Source organism: Equus quagga, chromosome 1 (assembly GCF_021613505.1).
Source record: "Equus quagga isolate Etosha38 chromosome 1, UCLA_HA_Equagga_1.0, whole genome shotgun sequence".
Taxonomy (NCBI): Eukaryota; Metazoa; Chordata; class Mammalia; order Perissodactyla; family Equidae; genus Equus; species Equus quagga.
The window spans coordinates 128,480,838-128,501,423 of record NC_060267.1 but is presented as its reverse complement, the minus strand read 5'-3'; the positions used below and the strand labels follow the sequence as shown (position 1 = coordinate 128,501,423).

Here is a 20,586-nt window from a genome sequence, read left to right as displayed (position 1 = left end):
AACAGCTGGCAAGGTACACAGCCTTCCCTGTAGGAGTGGGGTACCTGAACGGGGGAGTGTGGGGGGGGCAGGCATTACTGCTGTAAGCATCCTTCAGACTCAGCACAATTGAGACAAGCCTCATAATATCTCGCTTTGCTGGCTATTAACTACAATGGGGAATACCCCTAGAAAAGCTATTGGACATAAGCAGAAAAAAACTGGCTCTTAAAGGGCCCACACACAAAGTCACCTGTTTCAGAAAGCAACCTAAAATTACCAAAAAGAAAGGTGCACAGCCCTTTGGTGAAAAAAGACTCACTTGACAGGCTCTGGGTGCATCTTAGTGAGAGGTGAGACTTCTCTAGGGACTGAGACATTGGCGGTAGCCATTACTGTGACCTAGTACAGGCATGCTGACACAGATGCTGGCAGATGCCATTAGAGTTCTTCCCTTGACCTGTTAGCCCAGGGTCTGTTCCACCCACTAGATGGCCCATTTAATCCAGCTCAGCCAGAGCAGGCAGCCTGCCCTAGGGACTGGCCTCACCCAACAGAAAGCCCTTGGGCAAATTTTAGACCTGCATAGACTGGGTGCCTGGATCCTCTGCAGGAAGGTGAGTGGGTCCACCTCTGCAGGGACGGGCTTGTGTGAAGAGCGGTGGAGTGGGTGAGGTGTTGGAGGATTGTGTGGGGGTCTCTATAGTGGGGCAATTGGGTATGCTCCAGGGGGCCAGGACATGTGCAAGGGCCAGGACTGTGTTGATGGTGTGTGTGGACCTGTGGGCTGTACAGCTTATCAGTAACAGAAGACTTGTGCTTCACAAACAGCTACATAGGGGATTGGCCCAACCTTCCAAAGTCTGAAACAATTGGGTACTCCCATGCCTGGGGCCAGTCCCACTCAGTTGCAATCCTGAAAGAGCTGACAAAAGCCTTGGAGGCCTGAGGCCTACAGCAATTGTAAACCCCTGAGCCGAGCAACCAGCCACACTGGGGACCTACTCACTTTACAGAAAGACTGCAACAGGAATGTGCTATCAGACCTTGCAGCCAACTGTGCTGGTGCTCTCCAAACCCGATAAAGTGATTGAAGGGTCCACAGCAGCCACACGCAGCTGAGAATTACAACCAGCCTGCCAGGGAGACAGCCTAGACTCCCTGGGCACCTGCAGCAAGAGCAACCCTACCACAACAGGACACACATAGCCCACACATGGGTCATTCCTGGAACATTTGGAAGTTTTGACAAGAGGGAGCACACTGCTGGACCTCAAAAGGCATCTCGTACACAAACCCACTTCTCCAAAATCAGGACACATAGCTGACTCAGCTAATACATAGATATAAGCATAGAGAAAGAGACAAATTGGGAAGGCGGAGGAATATGTTCCAAGTAAGAGAACAGGACAAAATCCCAGAAAACGAACTAAATGAAACAGAAATAAACAACCTACCTGACAAAGACTTCAAACAAAAAGTCATAAGGATCCTCTCTGATCTTGGGAGAAGAATGGATGAACTCAGTGAGAACATTAACACAGAATTGGAAAATATAAAAAAGAACCAATCAGAAATGAAGAATACAATACTGGAAATGAAAAATTCACTAGAGGGACTCAGTAGCAGAAGAATGGATCAGCGTGCTGGATGAAAGACTAAAGGAAATCACCCAAGCTGAACAGATAAAAGAAAAAAAAATTAAAAAGAACAAGAGCAGTCTAAGGGAACTCTGGGACAACATCAAATGCACTAACATTCATATTATAGGTGTCCCAGAAAGAGAAGAAAAAGACAAAGAGGCAGAGAATCTATTTGAAGAAATAATGGCTGAAAACTTTCCTAATAAGAAAGGAAACAGACAACCAAGTACAGGAAGCACAGAGAGCACCAAACAAGATAAACCCACACCAAGGTATATTATAATTAAAATGTCAAGAATTAAAGAGAGAATCCTAAAAGCTGCAAGAGAAAGGCAATAAGTGACATACAAAGGAAATCCCATAAGGCTATCAGCTGACTTCTCAGCCAAAACCTCACAAGCTAGAAGGGAGTGGCACAACTTATTTAAAGTGCTGAAAGGAAAAAACTTACAGCCAAGAACACTCTGCCTGGCAAGGTTATCAATCAGAATAGAAGGAGAGACAGAGTTTCCCAGACAAGCAAAAATTAAAGGCGTTTATCAACAAGAAACCAGTTTTACAGGAAATGCCAAAGGGACTTATTTAAGTGGGAAAGAGAAGACTATAAACAAGAATAAGAAATTTATTAAAAAAAAAATAGGCAACAAAATCAATGTAAAGCCAAAAATACAGTAAAGGTAGCAGATCAACCACCTATGAAGACAATATGGAAGTCAAAGGAGAAAAGTACTAAAATTGCCTATTCCAATCATAAGAAGGTAATGGATACACAGACACAAAATAAAAGGTTAGATATGATACCAAAAACATAAAATGTGAGAGGAGGGGAGTAAAAGAGTAGAGCTTTTACAATGAGGTCACACTAAAGAGATCATCCACTCAATATAGATTGCTATATACATATATTATATATGAATCTCATGGTAATCACAAACCAGAAACCTATAATAAATATACAAATAATTAAGACAAAGGAACCCAGGCATAATACTAAAGGAAGCCATCAAACCACAAGGGAAGAGAGCAAGAGAAGAAGAAAGGAACAGAGAAGAATTACTAAAACACCTAGAAAAAAGGTAACAAAATGGCAATAAGTACATATTTATCAATAGCTACTGTAAATGTCAGTGGACTAAATGCTCCAGTAAAAAGGCAAAGGGTGGCTGATTAGATAAAAAAAAACAAGACCCATATATATGCTGCATAAAAGAGACACACTTCAGACCTAAAGACACTCACAAACTGAAAGTGAAGGGATGGAAAAAGGTACTCCATGCAAATGGCAAAGAAAATAAACCTGGGATGGCAATACTCACATCAGACAAAATAGACTTTAAAACAAAAACTTTAACAAGAGACAAAGAAGGGCACAACATAATGATAAAGGGAACAATCCAACAAGAGGATATAACACTTGTAAATATCTATGCACCCAACATAGGAGCACCTAAATATATAAAGCAATTATTAGCAGACATAAAGGGAGAAACAGACAGCAACACAATAATAGTAGGGGACTTTAACACTTCACTTACATCAACGGTCAGATCATCCAAACAGAAGATCAATAAGGAAACATTGGCCTTAAATGACACTTTAGACCAGACGGACTTAGTACATACATACAAAACATTCCATCCAAAAACCACAGAATACACCTTCTTTTTAAATGCATATGGAATATTCTCCAGGATAGACCACATATTAGGCCACAAAACAAGTCTCAATAAATTTAAGAAGACTAAAATAATACCAACCATCTTTTCAACTACATGAAGAAAATCAGAAAAGCCACAAATATGTGGAGATTAAACAAAACGCTACTGAACAACAATTGGGTCAATGAAGAAATCAATGGAGAAATCAAAAATTACCTGGACAAAAACGACAATGAAAATATGCCAAAATCTATGGGATACAGCAAAAGCAGTTCTAACAGGGAAGTTTATAGCAATACAGGCCTACCTCAGCAAACAGGAAAAATCCCAAATAAACAATCTAACAGTGCACCTTAAGGAAGTGGCAAAGGAAGAACAAACAAAGCCCAAAATCAGTAGAAGGAAGGAAATAAAAATCAGAGCAGAAATAAATGAAATAGAGACTAAAAAAAAATAGGAAAAAAATCAATGAAACCAAGAGCTGGTTCTTTGAAATGATAAACAAAATTGGCAGACCTCCAGCTAGACTAACCAAGAAAAAAAGAGAGAAAGCTCAAATAAATAAAACCAGAAATGAATGAGGAGAAATTACAACAGACACCTCGGAAATACAAAAGATTATAAGAGAATATTATGAAAAGCTATACACCAACAAATTGGATAATCTAGAAGAAACGGATAAATTCTTAGAATCATACAACCTTCCAAAATTAAAGCGAGAAGAAATAGAGAATTTGAATAGCTCAATCACTAGTAAGGAGATCGAAACAGTAATAAAAACCTGCCAAAAAATAAAAGTCCAGGACCAGACGGCTTCCCTGGTGAATTCTACTGCACATTCAAAAAAGACTTAATACCTACCCTTCAAAATCTCTTCCAAATAATTGAAAAGGAGGAGAAGCTTCCTAACTCATTCTATGAAGCCAACATTACCATAATACCAAAACCAGACAAGAACATCACAAAAAAAGAAAATTACAGGCCAATATCACTAACAAACATTGATGCAAAAATCCTCACCAAATACTAGCAAATCAAATACAATAATACATTTAAAAGATCATACATTGTGATCAAGTAGGATTCATTCCAGGTATGCAGGGATGGTTCAGTATCTGCAAATCAATCAACATGATACACCACATTAAAAAACTGAAGAACAAAAAATCACATGTTCATCTCAATAGATACAGAGAAAGCATTTGACAAGATACAGTATCCATTTACGATAAAAACTCTAAATAAAATGGGTATAGAAGGAAAGTACCTCAACATAATAAAGGCCATATATGACAAACCCACAGCAAATATCATTCTCAATGAAGAAAAACTGAAAGCTATCCCTCTAAGAACAGGAAACAGACAAGGATGCCCACTTTCACCACTCTTACTTAACATAGTATTGGAAGTCTTAGCCAGAGCAATTAGGAAAGAAAAAGAAATAAAAGGGATCCAAATTGGAAAGGAAGATATGAAACTGTCACTATTTGCAGATGACATGATTTTCTACTTAGAAAACCCAAAAGAATCAACAAAAAAACTTACAGAAATAATAAATGAATATGGTCAAGTTGCAGGATACAAAATCAATGTACAAAAATCAGCTGCATTTTTATACACTAAAAATGAAGTAGCAGAAAGAGAAATTAAGAATATACTCCCATTTACAAATGCAACAAAAAGAATAAAATATCTAGGAATAAACTTAACCAAAGAGGTGAAAGATCTGTACACGAAAAACTATAAAACACTGTTGAAAGAAACTGAAGAAGACACAAAGAAATGGAAAGATATTCCGTGCTCTTGGAGTGGAAGAATTAACATAGTTAAAATGTCCATACATACTAAAGCAATCTACGGATTCAATGCAATCCCTATCAAAGTTCCAACATTTTTCACAGAAATAGAACAAAGAATCATAAAATTTATACGGAACAACAAAAGACCTGAATAGTCAAAGGAATCCTGAGAAAAAAGAACAAAGCTGGAGGTAGCACACTCCCTGAATTCAAGATATACTACAAAGTTAAATTAACCAAAACAGCATGGTACTGGCACCAAAACAGACACACAGATCAATGGAACAGAATCAAGAGCCCAGAAATAAACCCACACATCTATGGACAGTCAATTTTCCACAAGGGAGCCATGAACATACAATGGAGAAAGGAAAGTCTCTTCAACAAATGGTGCTGGAAAAACTAGACAGCCATACACAAAAGAATGAAAGGAGACCATTATCTTACACTGTGCACAAAAATTAACTCAAAATAGACTAAAGACTTGAATATAAGACCTGAAATGATTAAACTTCTAGAAGAAAACATAGCCAGTACACTCTTTGACATCGGTCTTAGCAGCATATTTTCAAGTATCATGTCTGACTGGGCAAGGGAAACAACAGAAAAAACAAACAAATGGGACTACATCAATTAAAAAGCTTCTGTACAGCAAAGGAAACCATTAACAAGACAAAAAGACAACCTAACAATTGGGAGAAGATATTTGCAATCCATATATCTGTTAAGGGGTTAATATCCAAAATATACAAAGAACTCATACATCTCAAGAACAAAAAACCTAACAACCCAATTAAAAAATGGGCAAAAGATCTGAACAGACATTTCTCCAAAGAAGATATACAGATGGCCAACAGGCACATGAAAAGATGCTCAACATCATTAACTATCAGGGAAATGCAAATAAAAACTACAATGAGATATCACCTCACTCCTGTCAGAATGGCTATCACTAACAGGACAGGAAACAGTAAGTGTTGGAGAGGATATGGAGAGAAGGCAAGCCTCATACACTGCTGGTGGAAGTGTTAACTGATGCAGCCACTATGGAAAACAGTATGGAGATTCCTCAAAAAATTAAGAATAGATTTACCAAATATGATCCAGCTATTCCACTGCTGGGTATTTTTCCAAAGAACATGAAAACACGAAGGCATAAAGACACATGCACCCCTATGTTCATCGCAGCATTGTTCACAATAGCCAAGACTTGGAAGCAACCTAGGTGCCCATCAAGGGATGAATGGATACAGAAGATGTGGTATATATACACAATGGAATACTACTCAGCCATAAGAAATGACAAAATCCAGCCATTTGTGACAACATGGATAGACCCTGAGGGTATTATGCTAAGTGAAATAAGTCAGACGGAGAAAGTCAAATATCATTTGATCTCATGCATAAGTAGAAGATAAAAACAATGACAAATAAACACACAGAGATTGGATTGTGGTTACCAGAGGGGAAGGGGGTAGGAAGGAGGGGCAAAACGGGTGATAAGGCACACGTGTGGTGATAGATGGTAATTAGTCTTTGGGTGGTGAACATGATGTAATCTACACAGAAATCGAAATATATAATGACGTACACCTGAAATTTATATAATATTATAAACCAATGTTACCACATTAAAAAAAGAAGTGTGCAGAAGGGGTGCCAGCCCCATGGCCAAGTGGTTAAAGTTCTGCACACTTCGCTTAGGTGGCCTGGGGTTCCCAGGTTTGGATCGCAGGTGCAGACCTACTCTACTCATCAGCCATGTTGTCAAGGCATCCCACATAAAAAGTAGAGGAAGACTGACACAGATGTTAGCTCAGGACTAATCTTTGTCAAGCAAAAAAAAAAAAAAAAAGAGGAGGATTGGGAACGGCTATTAGCTCAGGGCAAATCTTCCTCACACATACACAAAATAAAGAGTGCAGAAGGGATATACAGCACAGGTCAGAGCAGACTCTCACTGAGAAGTGACATTTTAGTAAAGGCCTGAAGGAGAGAGAGTGAGTCACATAGCTGTTTGGGGAAAAAAAGGCTCTAGGTAGAGCATATGGCTTTTGCACAGGTGCTAAGGTGATAGGGTACCAGGCTATGTTTGAAAACAGCAAGACCTGTATGGCTGGAGCAGAGTGAAAAATGGAAAGAGTAATAGAAGATAAGGTAAGAGAGTTAAGAGGGCACCACATACTGCAGGGTCCTATAGATCTTTGGTGTTTACTCTGACAGAGATGGGGCATTTTCAGCAGAGGAGTGCCTTACATTTAAAACTGTTGCTCAGTTGACAACAGACAGTAGAGAAGCAAATCAGAAACAGGGAGGTCAAGTAGAAGACAACTGCAATAATCCAAGCATGAGATAATGGTGGGTTGGACCAGGGTGGTAGCATTGGAGATGTTAAGAAGTAGTCAGACTCTGAATCTAATTTAAAGAGAGAACCAACGAGATCTTCCTGATGGACTGAATGAAAAAAGAAAAATTTTCAGGCTGATTTAAGAGTTTTTGGTCTGAGCAATTGAAAAGACAAGTTGCTAGCAACTGAGATGGGGCTGTCTGCAGGAGGAGGAATTTCTAGGGTAAAGCTATTCAAGTAGAAATGTCAAGTAAGCAATTGAATATACAAGTCTGGATTTGGGGAGAGAAGTCTGAGTTGGAAATGCATGCTGGAGTAAGACAGAGATGGTATTTAAAGCCATGAGACTAGAGCCGATAACCAAGGGAGTAAATGTAGAGAGCCAAGGACTGAATCCAGCAGCACTGCAACATTAGATTGAGTTGGGGAGAAGAGAAGAACCATGAAAGGGAACTAAGAAGGAAGACCAGTGAAGTAGAAAGAAAACTAGGAGTATGGATATCCTAGAAGATGAATGAAGAAAATATATAAAGGAGGAGGGTGTCAACTTTGTCAAATGTTGCCGATACATTAAGTGAGATGAGGGCTGAGAACTGGTCATTGGATCCAGAAATACAGAAATCACTAGTGACCTTGACAAGAGCACTATCAGTAGAGTGGTGAAGTCAAAGCCTTTGAAGGGTTTTAAACAGAGGAAGTCATAATAAAATTTATCTTAAAAAGAATACCAAAGTGGGGGCAAGGGGGAGGGCTGGAGGGAACCTCACAAAGATGACCTCATCCTCTAGAGCCTTTGAAACTTAGATTAACACAGGCTTAAGGGATGTTGATCCCAAAAGACACACCATTGGATTCAGATGTCACAGGCAGAGAAAGCAACGGTTAAAACATGAGTCTCAAACAGAAAGTCCTGGGGCAGACCACCCAAATGATAGATGTTCACGTGCAACAGAGCTGCTTCTCATATGGGCAACTCTACATAACGTGTTCCAGGGTGAAGAGTGGCATGGATTAATTTATTTAGCTGGCTAATGATAATGATTTACTGAAGTCTCATTATCAAAGCCAGCTGGTTACAATTAGAAATTATAACCCAAATGGTTACAGTTTCTTAATATGGCAAATTTAGGGCCAGCTCCAGTGGCCTGGCGGTTAAGTTCAACACACTCAGCTTCAGGGGCCAGGGTTTGGTTCCCGGGCATGGACCTACACCGCTCTGTTAGCAGCCCACATACTAAAAAGTAGAGGAAGATTGGCATGGATGTTAGCTCAGGGCGAATATTCCTCAGCAAGAAAAAAATATGGCAAATTTAACAATCTTATTAAACACCAACTATATACGATACACTAAGTTAGGGTACAAAGTAGATGATGCAAGATTCCTACCCTGGAGAAGTGCACAATCTGATAATCAATATTGCATTTTCCTTTATTTGATAAGATGCTAAGTAAAAAATTTTGACATATTTGGAGATGCTCAAATATAATTTATAAAAATTACTATTTAAAATGAAAAGTTAAACATAGTTAACTTCATCACTAAACTTTCTTCATAAGTAGCTAATATAGTAAGAAACACATATGGGATACCTAATGTCAAGTTTGCATAAATAAAGAGGATGTTTACTGTTAAAATAGGAATACATGATGATAAGTGAACTAAATTTAGAAATGTTAATTGAAAGCCAATTCTCTCTTCAAGGCATGCCATTTCATTTAAACTTAACCATAACAACTTCACACAGAAGGTCATTTTATACAAGTAAAAATAACTACTAAGTTCTGTTATCAAAAATTACAGATAATTAATCTTAAAGGCATTAGTATAGGGTAGGCTATAAAAACTGTTTCATTGTTACAATGCTGCACATGCTACAGAAAAGCCAGATTGATTTTTAATTACAGGGCATTGTACAAGAAATACAGTAAAAGATTCTACTGTTTCTCCCCATTAAAACTATCATCTTTCCAGTTAAAAAGCAATTATAACACATTAAATTTGTTTTATTTCTAAAAAAATCTCTGATAAAAGTAGGAAAGGGGAGCTTGTCTTGAATTACTGAGCCTTTGGGTAGAAGAGAAAGCTTTCTTAGAGCCAAGCGAGAAAGGTTACCAGCCTGCTTTGATTTTGTCAATAATGTGATCATGTGCATAGATGCTGAGGGTACTACATGGAAGAACAGGCCAACGACAAGAAAAAAACAAAAGAACACTGGTTTAGAACAAAGTCATGTTCTTGCAAATCAAATATTATCTATCTCAGAAAGTCAATATCCTTAAAAAAGATGGACCATGTCTTCTGTAAGAACAACCTACAGTTTCGCACGTTTCCCTGGCTCATCTTAGTTCACCTCATTTATAAGAATAAATTTACGTGTAAATGAAAAAAAAATCTGTTATTAAAAAAACAAACAGAATCTATGAGGAAATCATGATTTTAAAATGGTGGTAAATTAATAAAAATTATTTTAACAATGATTATCCCTTCTCTCTGAGGTTCTGTTTCTTATTTTATTTAGAAGGAAACACTAGCAAACCCTTTTAAAATAAATCATCTTCCATCTATAATTTCTATGGCTTGGTTTACACCTTAGAAATCTAAAATGTGCGTGCAGTAGCTTGAAGTGGTAGATAAAGCAGAGCGCCTATGAAAGTTTAGAAACTTGACTTAAAATGAGAAAATCAGATGCCAAGAACAGGTCTTTTCATAGTACCTGGTACACAGTAAGAATTCAATAAATGTTCTTAATGAATGAAACAAGGAATAAATAAACGAAAAACGTAAAAGATAACTGACTATATTTGCTAAATCATCTGAAGTCTATAGCTAAAAAATAGGACAAAGCTAATGAAAATCTGATTAATCATTTTGATAAATTGTATTTCTTAAATCACATCAGTTTAAGCAAAGCCTAATTTGTGGAAGAACCTTGAATTTTAACCCCGTTCTGCCAATAACTGGGCTTGTATTCAAAACTTATAAATATTTTACATAAATTTTTTTCTCACAATTTATTTCCTATAATTTAGCAACTCTCAAGTTTATTTCAAAGCTAAGCCTTAACTACCTGATTTCTTGATGAGGAATAAACCTCAGTGTGTTCATCTGTAAAAGAGCTATTGTGAAGAATAAGAGAGTTAATAAACGTGAAATGCTTAGAAAGTCACTGGCACACAGTAAGTGTTCAATAAATACCATCACTGTTACAATTAATGGCTATTAAATAATCTTCTAAATCCTCTTAAAAATACTAGTTGATTTCTAATAAACAATGAAGCAGAACATATTTTAAAAACTCTGGCACAAAGTCACTTTCTAACTTAAAAAAAATCTTATCACTTTATGTCAACAGATGCAAGTAAAAGGCAAACTAATATGTCTGTTTATGAGACTTAAAGGTATAACTTTAAGTATCAAACGTCAAGCTTCAATATTAAAAATCTCACTTACGGATTTGCTTATTTTCCTTTGGTAATTGAATTTTGTTTGTTTGGCTGCTGCCTTCCAGGACAAACACAAAACTTTTAACTTCTTTATCGAACTCCTATGGAACAAAGATAAAAACAGTGATAATTAAAGCATATTTTATTTGATTTCTATTACAAAATTGGAGCTGCAAACCCACAGGAAAAAAGTGCCAGATCCAAATGACTTCAAAGTAGGCTCAGGCCTTGATGATCCTCTCACCCTGAGACTCGCTGAGAAAGGGAATATAAAAGCCACACTAAGCCACTTGGCGACTCCTCTATTATATCAAGACACTCTTCCTCCAAGAAGTTCTCAATTTCAAGGATTCCCAAGTTACTAATTCAGAGTTTCTAGAGTTTCGTTACCCTTCCTCTCCTTTGATCTAGGTATTTCTAATAGCACAGGCTGAACATCACTCCATGGTACAGAACAATAAACCATCTAACCTATGTCGTATCCAGTCTGGAAGTTCCTTGATTTCAGGCCATGGCTCCTACAGAAGTAATCTGCCTTATTTTACTAGTGCTTTAACTTGAAGTCCTATATATCATTTACTTAAAATCAGTAAGAATTAAAGTGTTACAATTAAGGTGACCTAAAGAACTAAGGTAGAAGAAACAGAAAACAAAACAAAATAAACCTGGAAATGAAAAACATCTTGTACATGAGGGTCCAATTTCCATGAGTCAAAGTGGTAAGCTAAATGGTTATTTTTTTTATCTTGGAGCAAATTCCCAATCTTTGACTAGAAAGACCCCCTTTTCACATTAACATATTAACATACAGAATTAACATATTTTACAGAGCTCCCACTCTTCCTTTTTTGTATATATTAAGAAATACATTATAACTAATGGCTGCTAAGAGTTAAGTAAGATTTAAATGTTTGTATTATATCCATCACAATGGCATCTCTTATGTACTTGAAATGAACATATACGACATGTATTATTTATTCCATCTAATCACAAGTTGGGCATATAGTTAAAACCTCTCAATAGCTTCCCCAAATCTTCAACATGGCCCATAAAGCTCTGTGTAGTCTGGTCCCTGCCCAGTTTTTCAAACCTCATTTCCTACTTTGCACTCTCTCCTGTCTCTCCATCCTAGCCTTAGCAGTCTTCTTGCAGTTTCTTAAAAATGCTAAGCTCTCTCCTGACACAAGGACTTTGTACATGCTTTTGCCTTTGCCTCAAACACTTTTCTCTCCACTGGCCCCACCTGGTGCCTAGTTAGCTCTTAGAGATCAAATGTCATTTCCTTGGGGACGCCTTTTCTAATCTCCCTGCTATAGACCTTCAGAGCACCATTTTTCTCTCATTCATAGTGAGAGCTGTATAATTTTGAACAAGTCATTTACCCTCTCCATGTCTCACTTTTATCATCTGTAACAAGAGCATAAAGTTACCTCTCTCACACGGCTGTTGTATAGATTATGTAACATGTAATGTGCTTAATGCTGGGCTTGGCAAACAGTAAGCACTTAATTAACAGAAGCTTTAAAATGTTATCCATAGAACAAGGTCCCTAGGAAGACATTTCTCTCTCGATTATACAGGAGAGAAGAGAGAAAGATAGGAATGGATATAGGTTTTTAGATCTGGTGGCAGCAAGCTGAGGTAGTCTCTACTGATGAAATTGGTTTTCCCTGTGAAATGGGGAGTGAGGTCTTTGGTGAGTGAGCGAGGAGGGCCTGTCCTGGGTGGGGGCTGGGGTTCGGGATAGGGAGTTGGCAGCTGAAAACCTGAAGATAATGGAGAAATAATCATTTTAGAGACTAAGAGAACATAACAGGAGAACTTTCTTGGCTGTTCAGGTTGAATTTATAGTATTATCAATCTGAGAGCTGTAGATATTTCCCCCAAAGGTACATATAAGCCCAGCTGGAGGCACAGAAAAGACAGATAACTGGATATATAGAAATGCTTGGCATTTGCTAGGCGGGCATAATGCAAGGACAAGGAGCAGGGCATTCAAGGTCTTGATATGGGAGTGACTGAAATTACGGATATGGACTATCTGGGCTGGAGAGAAAAGGATGTGAAGACAGGGAAAATAAAAAAATAATAAAACCAAACACAGGGGAAAGTAGAATGGTCAATGGCCTAAGGATCTCAATTAGGCTGAAGACCAAATATGATGGCAGTAACTGGGCAAGGAGCCTTGAGAATGGACGACTGGGGTCAGAGAGGGATGTCTCAATCTCTCACTCAGTAATTCCAGAAACCCTGCAGTTTGTGGTGCTAAGGTACAGGGTGTGACAGTGGGAAAGGGTGCTGAAGTGAAATGGAAGAGGTCACTAAAGATGAAGAAATGAAGAATCTGAGAAGCCCAGAGTTTGGAGAGATTTTCCTTACAGATACTGAAGTCACCTAAAACAACAGCAGGACTCGGCACACAGAGAAGGGTTATGAGCCATGTGCCAAAGTCTTAAAGGACTGAGGATTGCTCGGGGGCTGCAGCCAACAATGTCCTGAAAGGGTTTTGGAGTGAATGAAGAGGAAAAACAATTCTGAAATCTTACTAAACCCTTTTTGTTATAACCCTCTCATTTCTATCCAGGATTTAGATGGCTCTAATTTCTAACACTTACTTTCCAAATCACAGACGGACTGCCAAGGATCTTCCATTTTGCTCCAGGATTTTTTCCTTGAGCACTAAAGATTTCAACAAATGCACCTCCCTAGAAAACAAAAATGAAATATTTAAATTAAAGTGAAACACAATGCTAAGGAGGAAATACTATCCACCACATAATCTATAACCACTGTTCTAGGCATCCGTCCGTTAAGCAAATCTGGGAGGAAACAGCATCCCTGTTATTAGTCCTACTTTATACCTTGATTCTATCTAAGCCACAACCATTCTGATTTGGGTCACCTTGGATTAATGGTTTAAGGAATTATTTTTAAGGGACGATAAACATTAAATAAATTGTGCCATATAAATCTTACCATCTCTCAATGTAGAGTTCATTTACTTGACATGTATAGACCATACCTCTAAAACATTTTATTCAACCCTGACCAAAGGGTTTAAACTCAACTCTTGAGTTAGGCTAACATAAAGTTTGATAATTATCTCTGGCTATGAGCTTTCTGATCATACTGACCTGAGTTACAATACCAGCTTTGACATTTATTAACTATCTGACCTTGAGAGTTATTTAACCTCTTGATTCTCCATCTGTAAAACGGGTTGTTGGATTACATAGGATAGAAAATATAAACTATCAAGCACAATACCTTGCACATGACAAGGGCCCAATTGTACTAGCAATGATTATTCAAAAAAGGGGCAATTTGAATAGTTTAGTACTGGTCAACAAAAACCTTAGAAGGGAGTCAGGGGAGAGTGGTTCTTATTTTGGGCATTCCCATGAGATCTCTTCATATATTTAATACAAATTGATTTAGACATCTATTAAAGTCTGTAGAAGAAAAGAGAATCATTTCTATAGACATGTTACGTGTTCCCTAGTGTAAACCTGAGAAGAACACGGAGGGACGTGCTTATGCAGAAACACTAAACACATTACTGAATCTCCCAAAGCTTTAATTATAAAAGAGAAGAATTAAACGAGGTCATTATCTCTGGGAATTTATTGCAAGAAACTGAGACTGTGAAATGAAGACTAAATAGGGTTTTCTTTTATGGCCTGTTTGAATTATAAGCAGCACATGAGCAAATCTGACAGATTTCCGTAAAGAATTTCCAGATTTTAATTTTTCTCAATAATTAAAGATACTTTTGCTTCCGATTTTTAACACATAATCGCTTTACGCTAAGACATTCAATTTCTTCTTCCTTAGGCAGTATTATGTGCAAACTGTGTGGGGGATAGAATTACTATAGCTTCTGGGGTCAGGTCATCTATCACTATGAATTTTAAATTTGTGGCAGCCTTTCTTTTCAAGAGAAAAATCCTCATACCTGATGAGATAGAATCCCCCTCTCGTTTCTTTGTGCTTTCTCGTTTTCCAAGTTTCCCACGGTGAACATATGCTTTTCCTAACAATATATTTTATCTATACTAAGTGAGAGAAACTCTCTAAAATTGTTCTAACCCATTTAATGATATCAAATGGAATAGAAGAAAAAGAACTGCAGAATACTCCGAGGACACTTATAAGAAGGAAGGTAGCATTGGTGACAAGGTAGAAGCAACAGGGGTTACCAGTGGAGGACTGTTCCAGGACAGGGACAAAAACTATTCATCATAAGAGCAGGACTAGGATGGTAACAGATTGTAAACAGAGAATGTAACCTTAGGTAGAGGCTGGGGCCAAGGAAAAGCAGGAAGGGAGATGCCCAGTGAGGTGAGGAAAGCAGACCGTGCATTGCAGACACTCCAGGATGCTCAAGGTGACTGCGGAAGATCCAGAAGTAGTTTCCCCAGTGTGATTTTTCGACCATCTATATCAGAATCAACTGGGGGAAGTTGTTACAAAGGTGAATTAACTAGCCCCATCTAGGGATTCTGAGTCACCAGATCTGGGGTGAGGGTCAGAAATCTGCATTTTTACAAGTACCCCACGTGATCCTAATGTACCCCAGTGTTTGATAGTCACTGACCCCGAGTATTGGGGGGAAAGAAAAAAGCACATAGTCAAAACGCGTATTTTCTTTCTTGGCTTAACTCATTCATGCATTCACTCCTTCACTCTCTTCTAAACAGCTTCCGAGAGACCAGAGTGCATCAATGGTGAGTACCGAAGGCGCTTGTCAAAACTCAAGATGTATGGGCCCTGCCTTCAAGATTCTTATTCAGGAGGTTTGTTTGGGGTTTAAGATTCACATTTTAATCAGAATCGCAGGCAATCCATACACTTTGAGAAGCGCTGAGCTGGAGACAGAACAAAGGCCAAATCATACGCCCAGACTCTGGTTGCTTTCTTCCTTTTTTTTTTCTTTTTGGGTCAAGACCATCATCCATTAATTCCTTCACACCCCGAAAACGATCGTATTATTGGGGGAGGGGGGAGGCGTAGCTTTGCCCTCACGCTTCACACAGCCTACCTCACCCAAGAGGAGAATGCGATAGACAGGTTGGAGGGCCGTTTCGGGTTACCTGGTACGCATTTTTGAACATTCCCGCAGGGGGCCCGGGAGTTCAGGGGCACGGAGTTCAGGGGTTCCAGCGAGAAGCGCGACCCCGATGACTGGAAATCGGCAGGCGGGAACCCCACAGCCCGATAGGCGGGGAAGGGCTTCGTGCTCAGCCCCGCCTCGGCCAGGCTCTTCTCAGTCCCTGGTCAGCTCCACCTCGGTCGGACCCCAGACCCGCAACATCGCGGCCCCCGCCTCCGGGGTGCCCCGGTCTAGGAGGGCGCAGCTGCCTGGGCGGGCTCCGGGCGGCCCCTGGGGAGTGACTGTGTGCGTAACCTACGTGACGGGGCGGCCAGCCTCTGAGCCTCCCACAACCGCCCGCTCGCCCGGGAAAAGCGGGCGCGCTCCCGCAGCCGCCCCGCCCCGCCCCGCCCTCGAATCTGATCGAACAAGGGCGGGGCGGAGTGGCGCCAACGTTCCGGCGGCACCCATTGGCTCCCACGAGGCGCCTGCGCGTTGCGCTGTATGAGCTTCCTGCCAATCGGCACGTGAGACTACGCGGTGACGTCAGCGTTGCCTAAGCAACCCGGGCACTCTCGAGGAGTTAGTGGACCGCCGACCTGTGACCGGAGCTTTCGTTAGATCGTCACCTGTACCTGCGAAAAAGCCCAAACTTAGCCTCGTTTAAGACATACCACAGACGCTGGACTCTTCTGAAAAACCTGTCACGTCGGCTTGGTCTCTCTTGCTTGTAAACATTGATAACTGGTAGGTTGCTGAAGAGTCATGGAATCTTGGAACCCTCAAGTGGCCTTTGGTTCGAAAGTTTCCAAACTTGGGTTCATTGAGTCAGTATTAGGGGCTGCTCCTCCCTTTCGTTGTTTCAGAAGCCCCAAGGACGTAGGAGTGTTTGCTCAAGATCACCGCGCACGTTAAAAAGCCAAGGTTTATTTGCTCAAATAACTACATGCGTTATTGAGCCAAGCGCTCTAAGTTTATTTGGTTACTTCATTTAGTTTCTATGTCAGAACCACTCTTAGAAGGTAGGATTACTGTCAGTTTTTGGCCAAGGAACTGTGGCTCAGAGAGGTAAAATAGCTTGCCTAGGATCACATGGCCAATAAGTGATGGTGCTGGTTTGGAGCTCTTGTCCGATGCTGTACTCAAAGCTGACTTAGGTCAGTGGAATAGGATTATTAATAATCAGGTATCACTCATGGAGCCCCTATCATAGGCTAAGAGTTTCACAGGTTCATATCTCTGCGAGGTAAGGGTTAATCTTCTTTCAGCTGAGAATGTTGAGGTTCAGAGTTGATTAGGAATTTATTCAAGGATGCAGTGTTGACTTTTGGTTATAGCTGAGCCTGATGTTACTCTAATTCACCCAAAAGTCTTAAATAATTGTTGCTCCTACAATATGCCAAGCATCGTAGATCGTGTACAGAATGAGAAAATGAATGCAATCTGGCTCTTCTTGTCAGGGCTGAGAAGAGCAGATAAGAACGAACTTACTTGAATATACTAAATCTAATACTAGATGTGTACAAGATAGAGGTGGGGCTATCACGTAGCTCTAAGTTGCAGTACAATATCTAGAATCCAGACTTCCTGATTCTTATAGCTCAAACCAAGTTCAACAATAGTTTTTGGCAAGGCTCTGTGCTGCGAGCTTGGGAATTATGGTCTATAGACATGGTCTCTGACTTACAAGACTTGTTATCTAATGGGGGACATTTATCCATTCATTCATTTAACAGATAATTCCTAGGAATGCAATATTTTCTAAACACTATGCCAAGAGCAAGGTGTACAGGGAAGTCCCCATCTTCAAGGAACTTGAATATTAATGGAATGAAACACAATAAAAAAGGGAACAAACAAATAATTACAACATGTAATGAATGCCATGAGTCCAGTGCTAGGGAATAACATTGAACGGGTATATTAGTTTCCTGTGGCTGTTGTAAAAAATTACCACATACTGGGTCGCTCAAAACAACAGAAGTGTATTCTCTCACAGTCCTGGAGGCCAGAAGTCCAAAATCAGGGTGTCAGTGGCACTCCCTTTGGAGGCTTTAGAAGAGAATCTGCTCTTTTCCTCTTCCAGTTTCTGGTGGCTGTTGGCATTCCTTGACTTGTGGCTGCATTTCTCCAATCTCTGCCTCCATGGTCACACTTCCTGTTCCTCTTCTGTGTGTCTTCTCTGTGTGTCTCTTACAAGGACAATGGTGATGGCATTTAGGGACCACTTGAATAATTCAAGGTTGTCTCCTTATTGCAAGATCCTTAACTTAGTCACATCTGCAAAGACCTTTTTCCCAAATAAGGAAACATCCACACATTCCAGGGAGTAGATGTAGATATCTTGGTAGGTGGTGGAATTTTTTTGACCTAGCACAAAAGAATGACTTGCACTGTAATACAGTTTTCGATAAATCCTATAAGAGAGGGGAAAATACAATGAGAGCACAGGAGGAATCTAGTGGACATCTGAAGGCTTTCAACAATCTACTTGGGTCTCTGAAAAGCATATTTTGACACCATAGCTGAAGAGAAACTCACAACTTTGTCCTGTTATTTTCTTTCTCCACCCCTTATCATTATCTGAATTTATTTGTTTAAATGTCTGTCATCTGTGTTCAGCAATTAGAAGGTAAATTCCATGAGTTCAAGGACTTTTCCTGTGTTCATGAGTATATCCCATCTCCTAGAGTAGTACCTGGCACAGAGTAGGTATTTTATAAACACATATCTGTTTATTGAATTAAAGGCACCTTGTCCTTTCAAACTCAATGTGTCCAAAACAAAACTTCTCCAAACCTGGGCCTTTTCCATCCTTCCCAATCTCACTAATACCTCAGTGCCTCCTGCTTCCTTGCTCCCTGTGGTGGGCAGCCTCTAAAATGGCCTCCAGTGATGATCACCTTCTGGTCTGCATGCCCTTTGTGTAATCATCTCTGCTTGTGTGTGGACTGGACCTAGTGACTCACTTCTGGTGAATACAATATGTTAAAAGTTCTGAGAGGTCATTTCCAAATTAGGTTACAAAAAGACTGTGATTTCCTTCTTGCTTGCCTTCTTTTACTCCCTCTCTCTGATTCCCCTCCCCAACTCTATCCTCACTCTGAAGGAAGCGAGTTACTATGTTGTGATTAGCCTCCTGGAGAGGTTCCCATGGCAAGGAACTCATGTCTCCCACCAACAGGTGAAGAGGACTTGAGGTCTGTCAACAGCCACATGGCTGGGCTTGGAAGTGAATCCTTCACTGGTCGAGCCTTGAGGTGACTGCATCCTTCATCAACACCTCAGTGGCAGCCTTATGACTGAGCCTGGGTCATAGGCACCCAGCTAAGTTGTACCCTGATTCCTGACCCACAGAAATTATGAGATACTAAGTTTTAGGGTAATTTTTTAAAACGGCAATAGGTAACTAATACACTCCTCATACCCAATCCATCAGCCAAACCTATTCATTTTATATAATACTTCTAAAATCCATCTACCTTCCCTCCACTGTAGCCTGTACTCTGATTTACCTATGATCTTCTCTTCCTGAACTACTATAATAGTCTCCTAATTCCCACAGTACATGGACCCCCTTTCAAATCCATCTCCACATTGTAGTCAGAGTCATCTTTATCAAACACAAATCCAGTCATATCAGTCCGCTGCTTCTAACCCTTTCATGACTATGGAGCCTGTCTTCCTCTCCAGCTTCATTGTGCATTATGCAGCCCCCTTCATTTCCGTAATATTGAGGTTTCTTTCAGTTCTTCATGTTCAACATGTTTGCTTCCACCATAGGGCCTTTGTACTGTTCTCTTGCATAGATTACTTTTGCTCCCTTCTTTCTTGGTTAAGGCCTACTTATCCTATAAAAACAGAGTTTATATCAAGGATCCCCTTCTCAGGGGCACCTTCTTTGATCTCCGTGACTTGATCAGATTCCCCTATTTATAGATTTTCATAGTGTCTTAGTACTTAGCATTGTTGAAATAATTATTGAAATTTTATGTGTGTTTGCAATATTGGCCATCTCTGTTAGACTGTAGATTTCGAGAGAGTAAGGACCATGTCTGTTTTGTTTACTCTTAAATCCCTAGTGCCTAATATACTAGTTCAACCTTGTACCTGGTATAATAGAATAGTAATTGACTAATGAGTGAATGAAGGAGAGAGGAGGTGAAGGATGAATATATTTTGAAAAGACAGCCATAGGCTTTGGTGTTGAGAAAACAAGAAGAAAGCAAGTGAAAATACATTAAGGTAAAAGGATAAATTAATAATCTCAATTTATTGATGGAAAAACTAGTTACAGAGTTGGAATGATTAATCACAGTATATAAGTAAGTCTCATTACATAGATGTTTTTGTTTTCATCACCCATTTATTCAATTTAAGGCTGGAAAGAACTAGTATCATTGACTTCAATCTGCTTATTTCCTTGAGAGAAAATAAATGTCCAAGGCCCAGTTGTCCAAGGATTGGGCCATCTCCTAACTCCTAACAAGTTCAGGGGATTTATAGTTGGACTTTCTTTAGCAGGCATGGTATAGGGTCTGTCCAGACAATGGGAAATTCTAAAGGCGGCCCAACTCAGATCAAAGTTGTTTTTTCTGTAGTGCAAACTACCCTTAACACT

The 20,586-nt window shown here is 39.6% G+C and overlaps 1 protein-coding gene across 5 annotated transcripts in view; it reads right to left on the bottom strand.

Moving 5' to 3' along the window:
* CFAP20DC (CFAP20 domain containing) overlaps positions 1-16,308 on the bottom strand; it is a 234,197-nt gene extending 217,889 nt beyond the window's left edge. For 4 of the 5 annotated variants that reach the window (XM_046638094.1, XM_046638134.1, XM_046638109.1 and 1 more), the window contains exons 1-3: positions 15,967-16,308; positions 13,489-13,578; positions 10,878-10,971 (exon numbers count right to left, since the gene is read on the bottom strand). In XM_046638094.1, the coding sequence (XP_046494050.1) occupies positions 10,878-10,971; positions 13,489-13,578; positions 15,967-15,987 (205 nt within the window). In that variant the 5' untranslated portion in view covers positions 15,988-16,308. Of the gene's footprint in view, positions 1-10,877; positions 10,972-13,488; positions 13,579-15,966 lie in introns of those variants that run through there. The other variant, XM_046638117.1, reaches the window with a different exon arrangement.
* Positions 16,309-20,586: the final 4,278 nt, after the last annotated feature.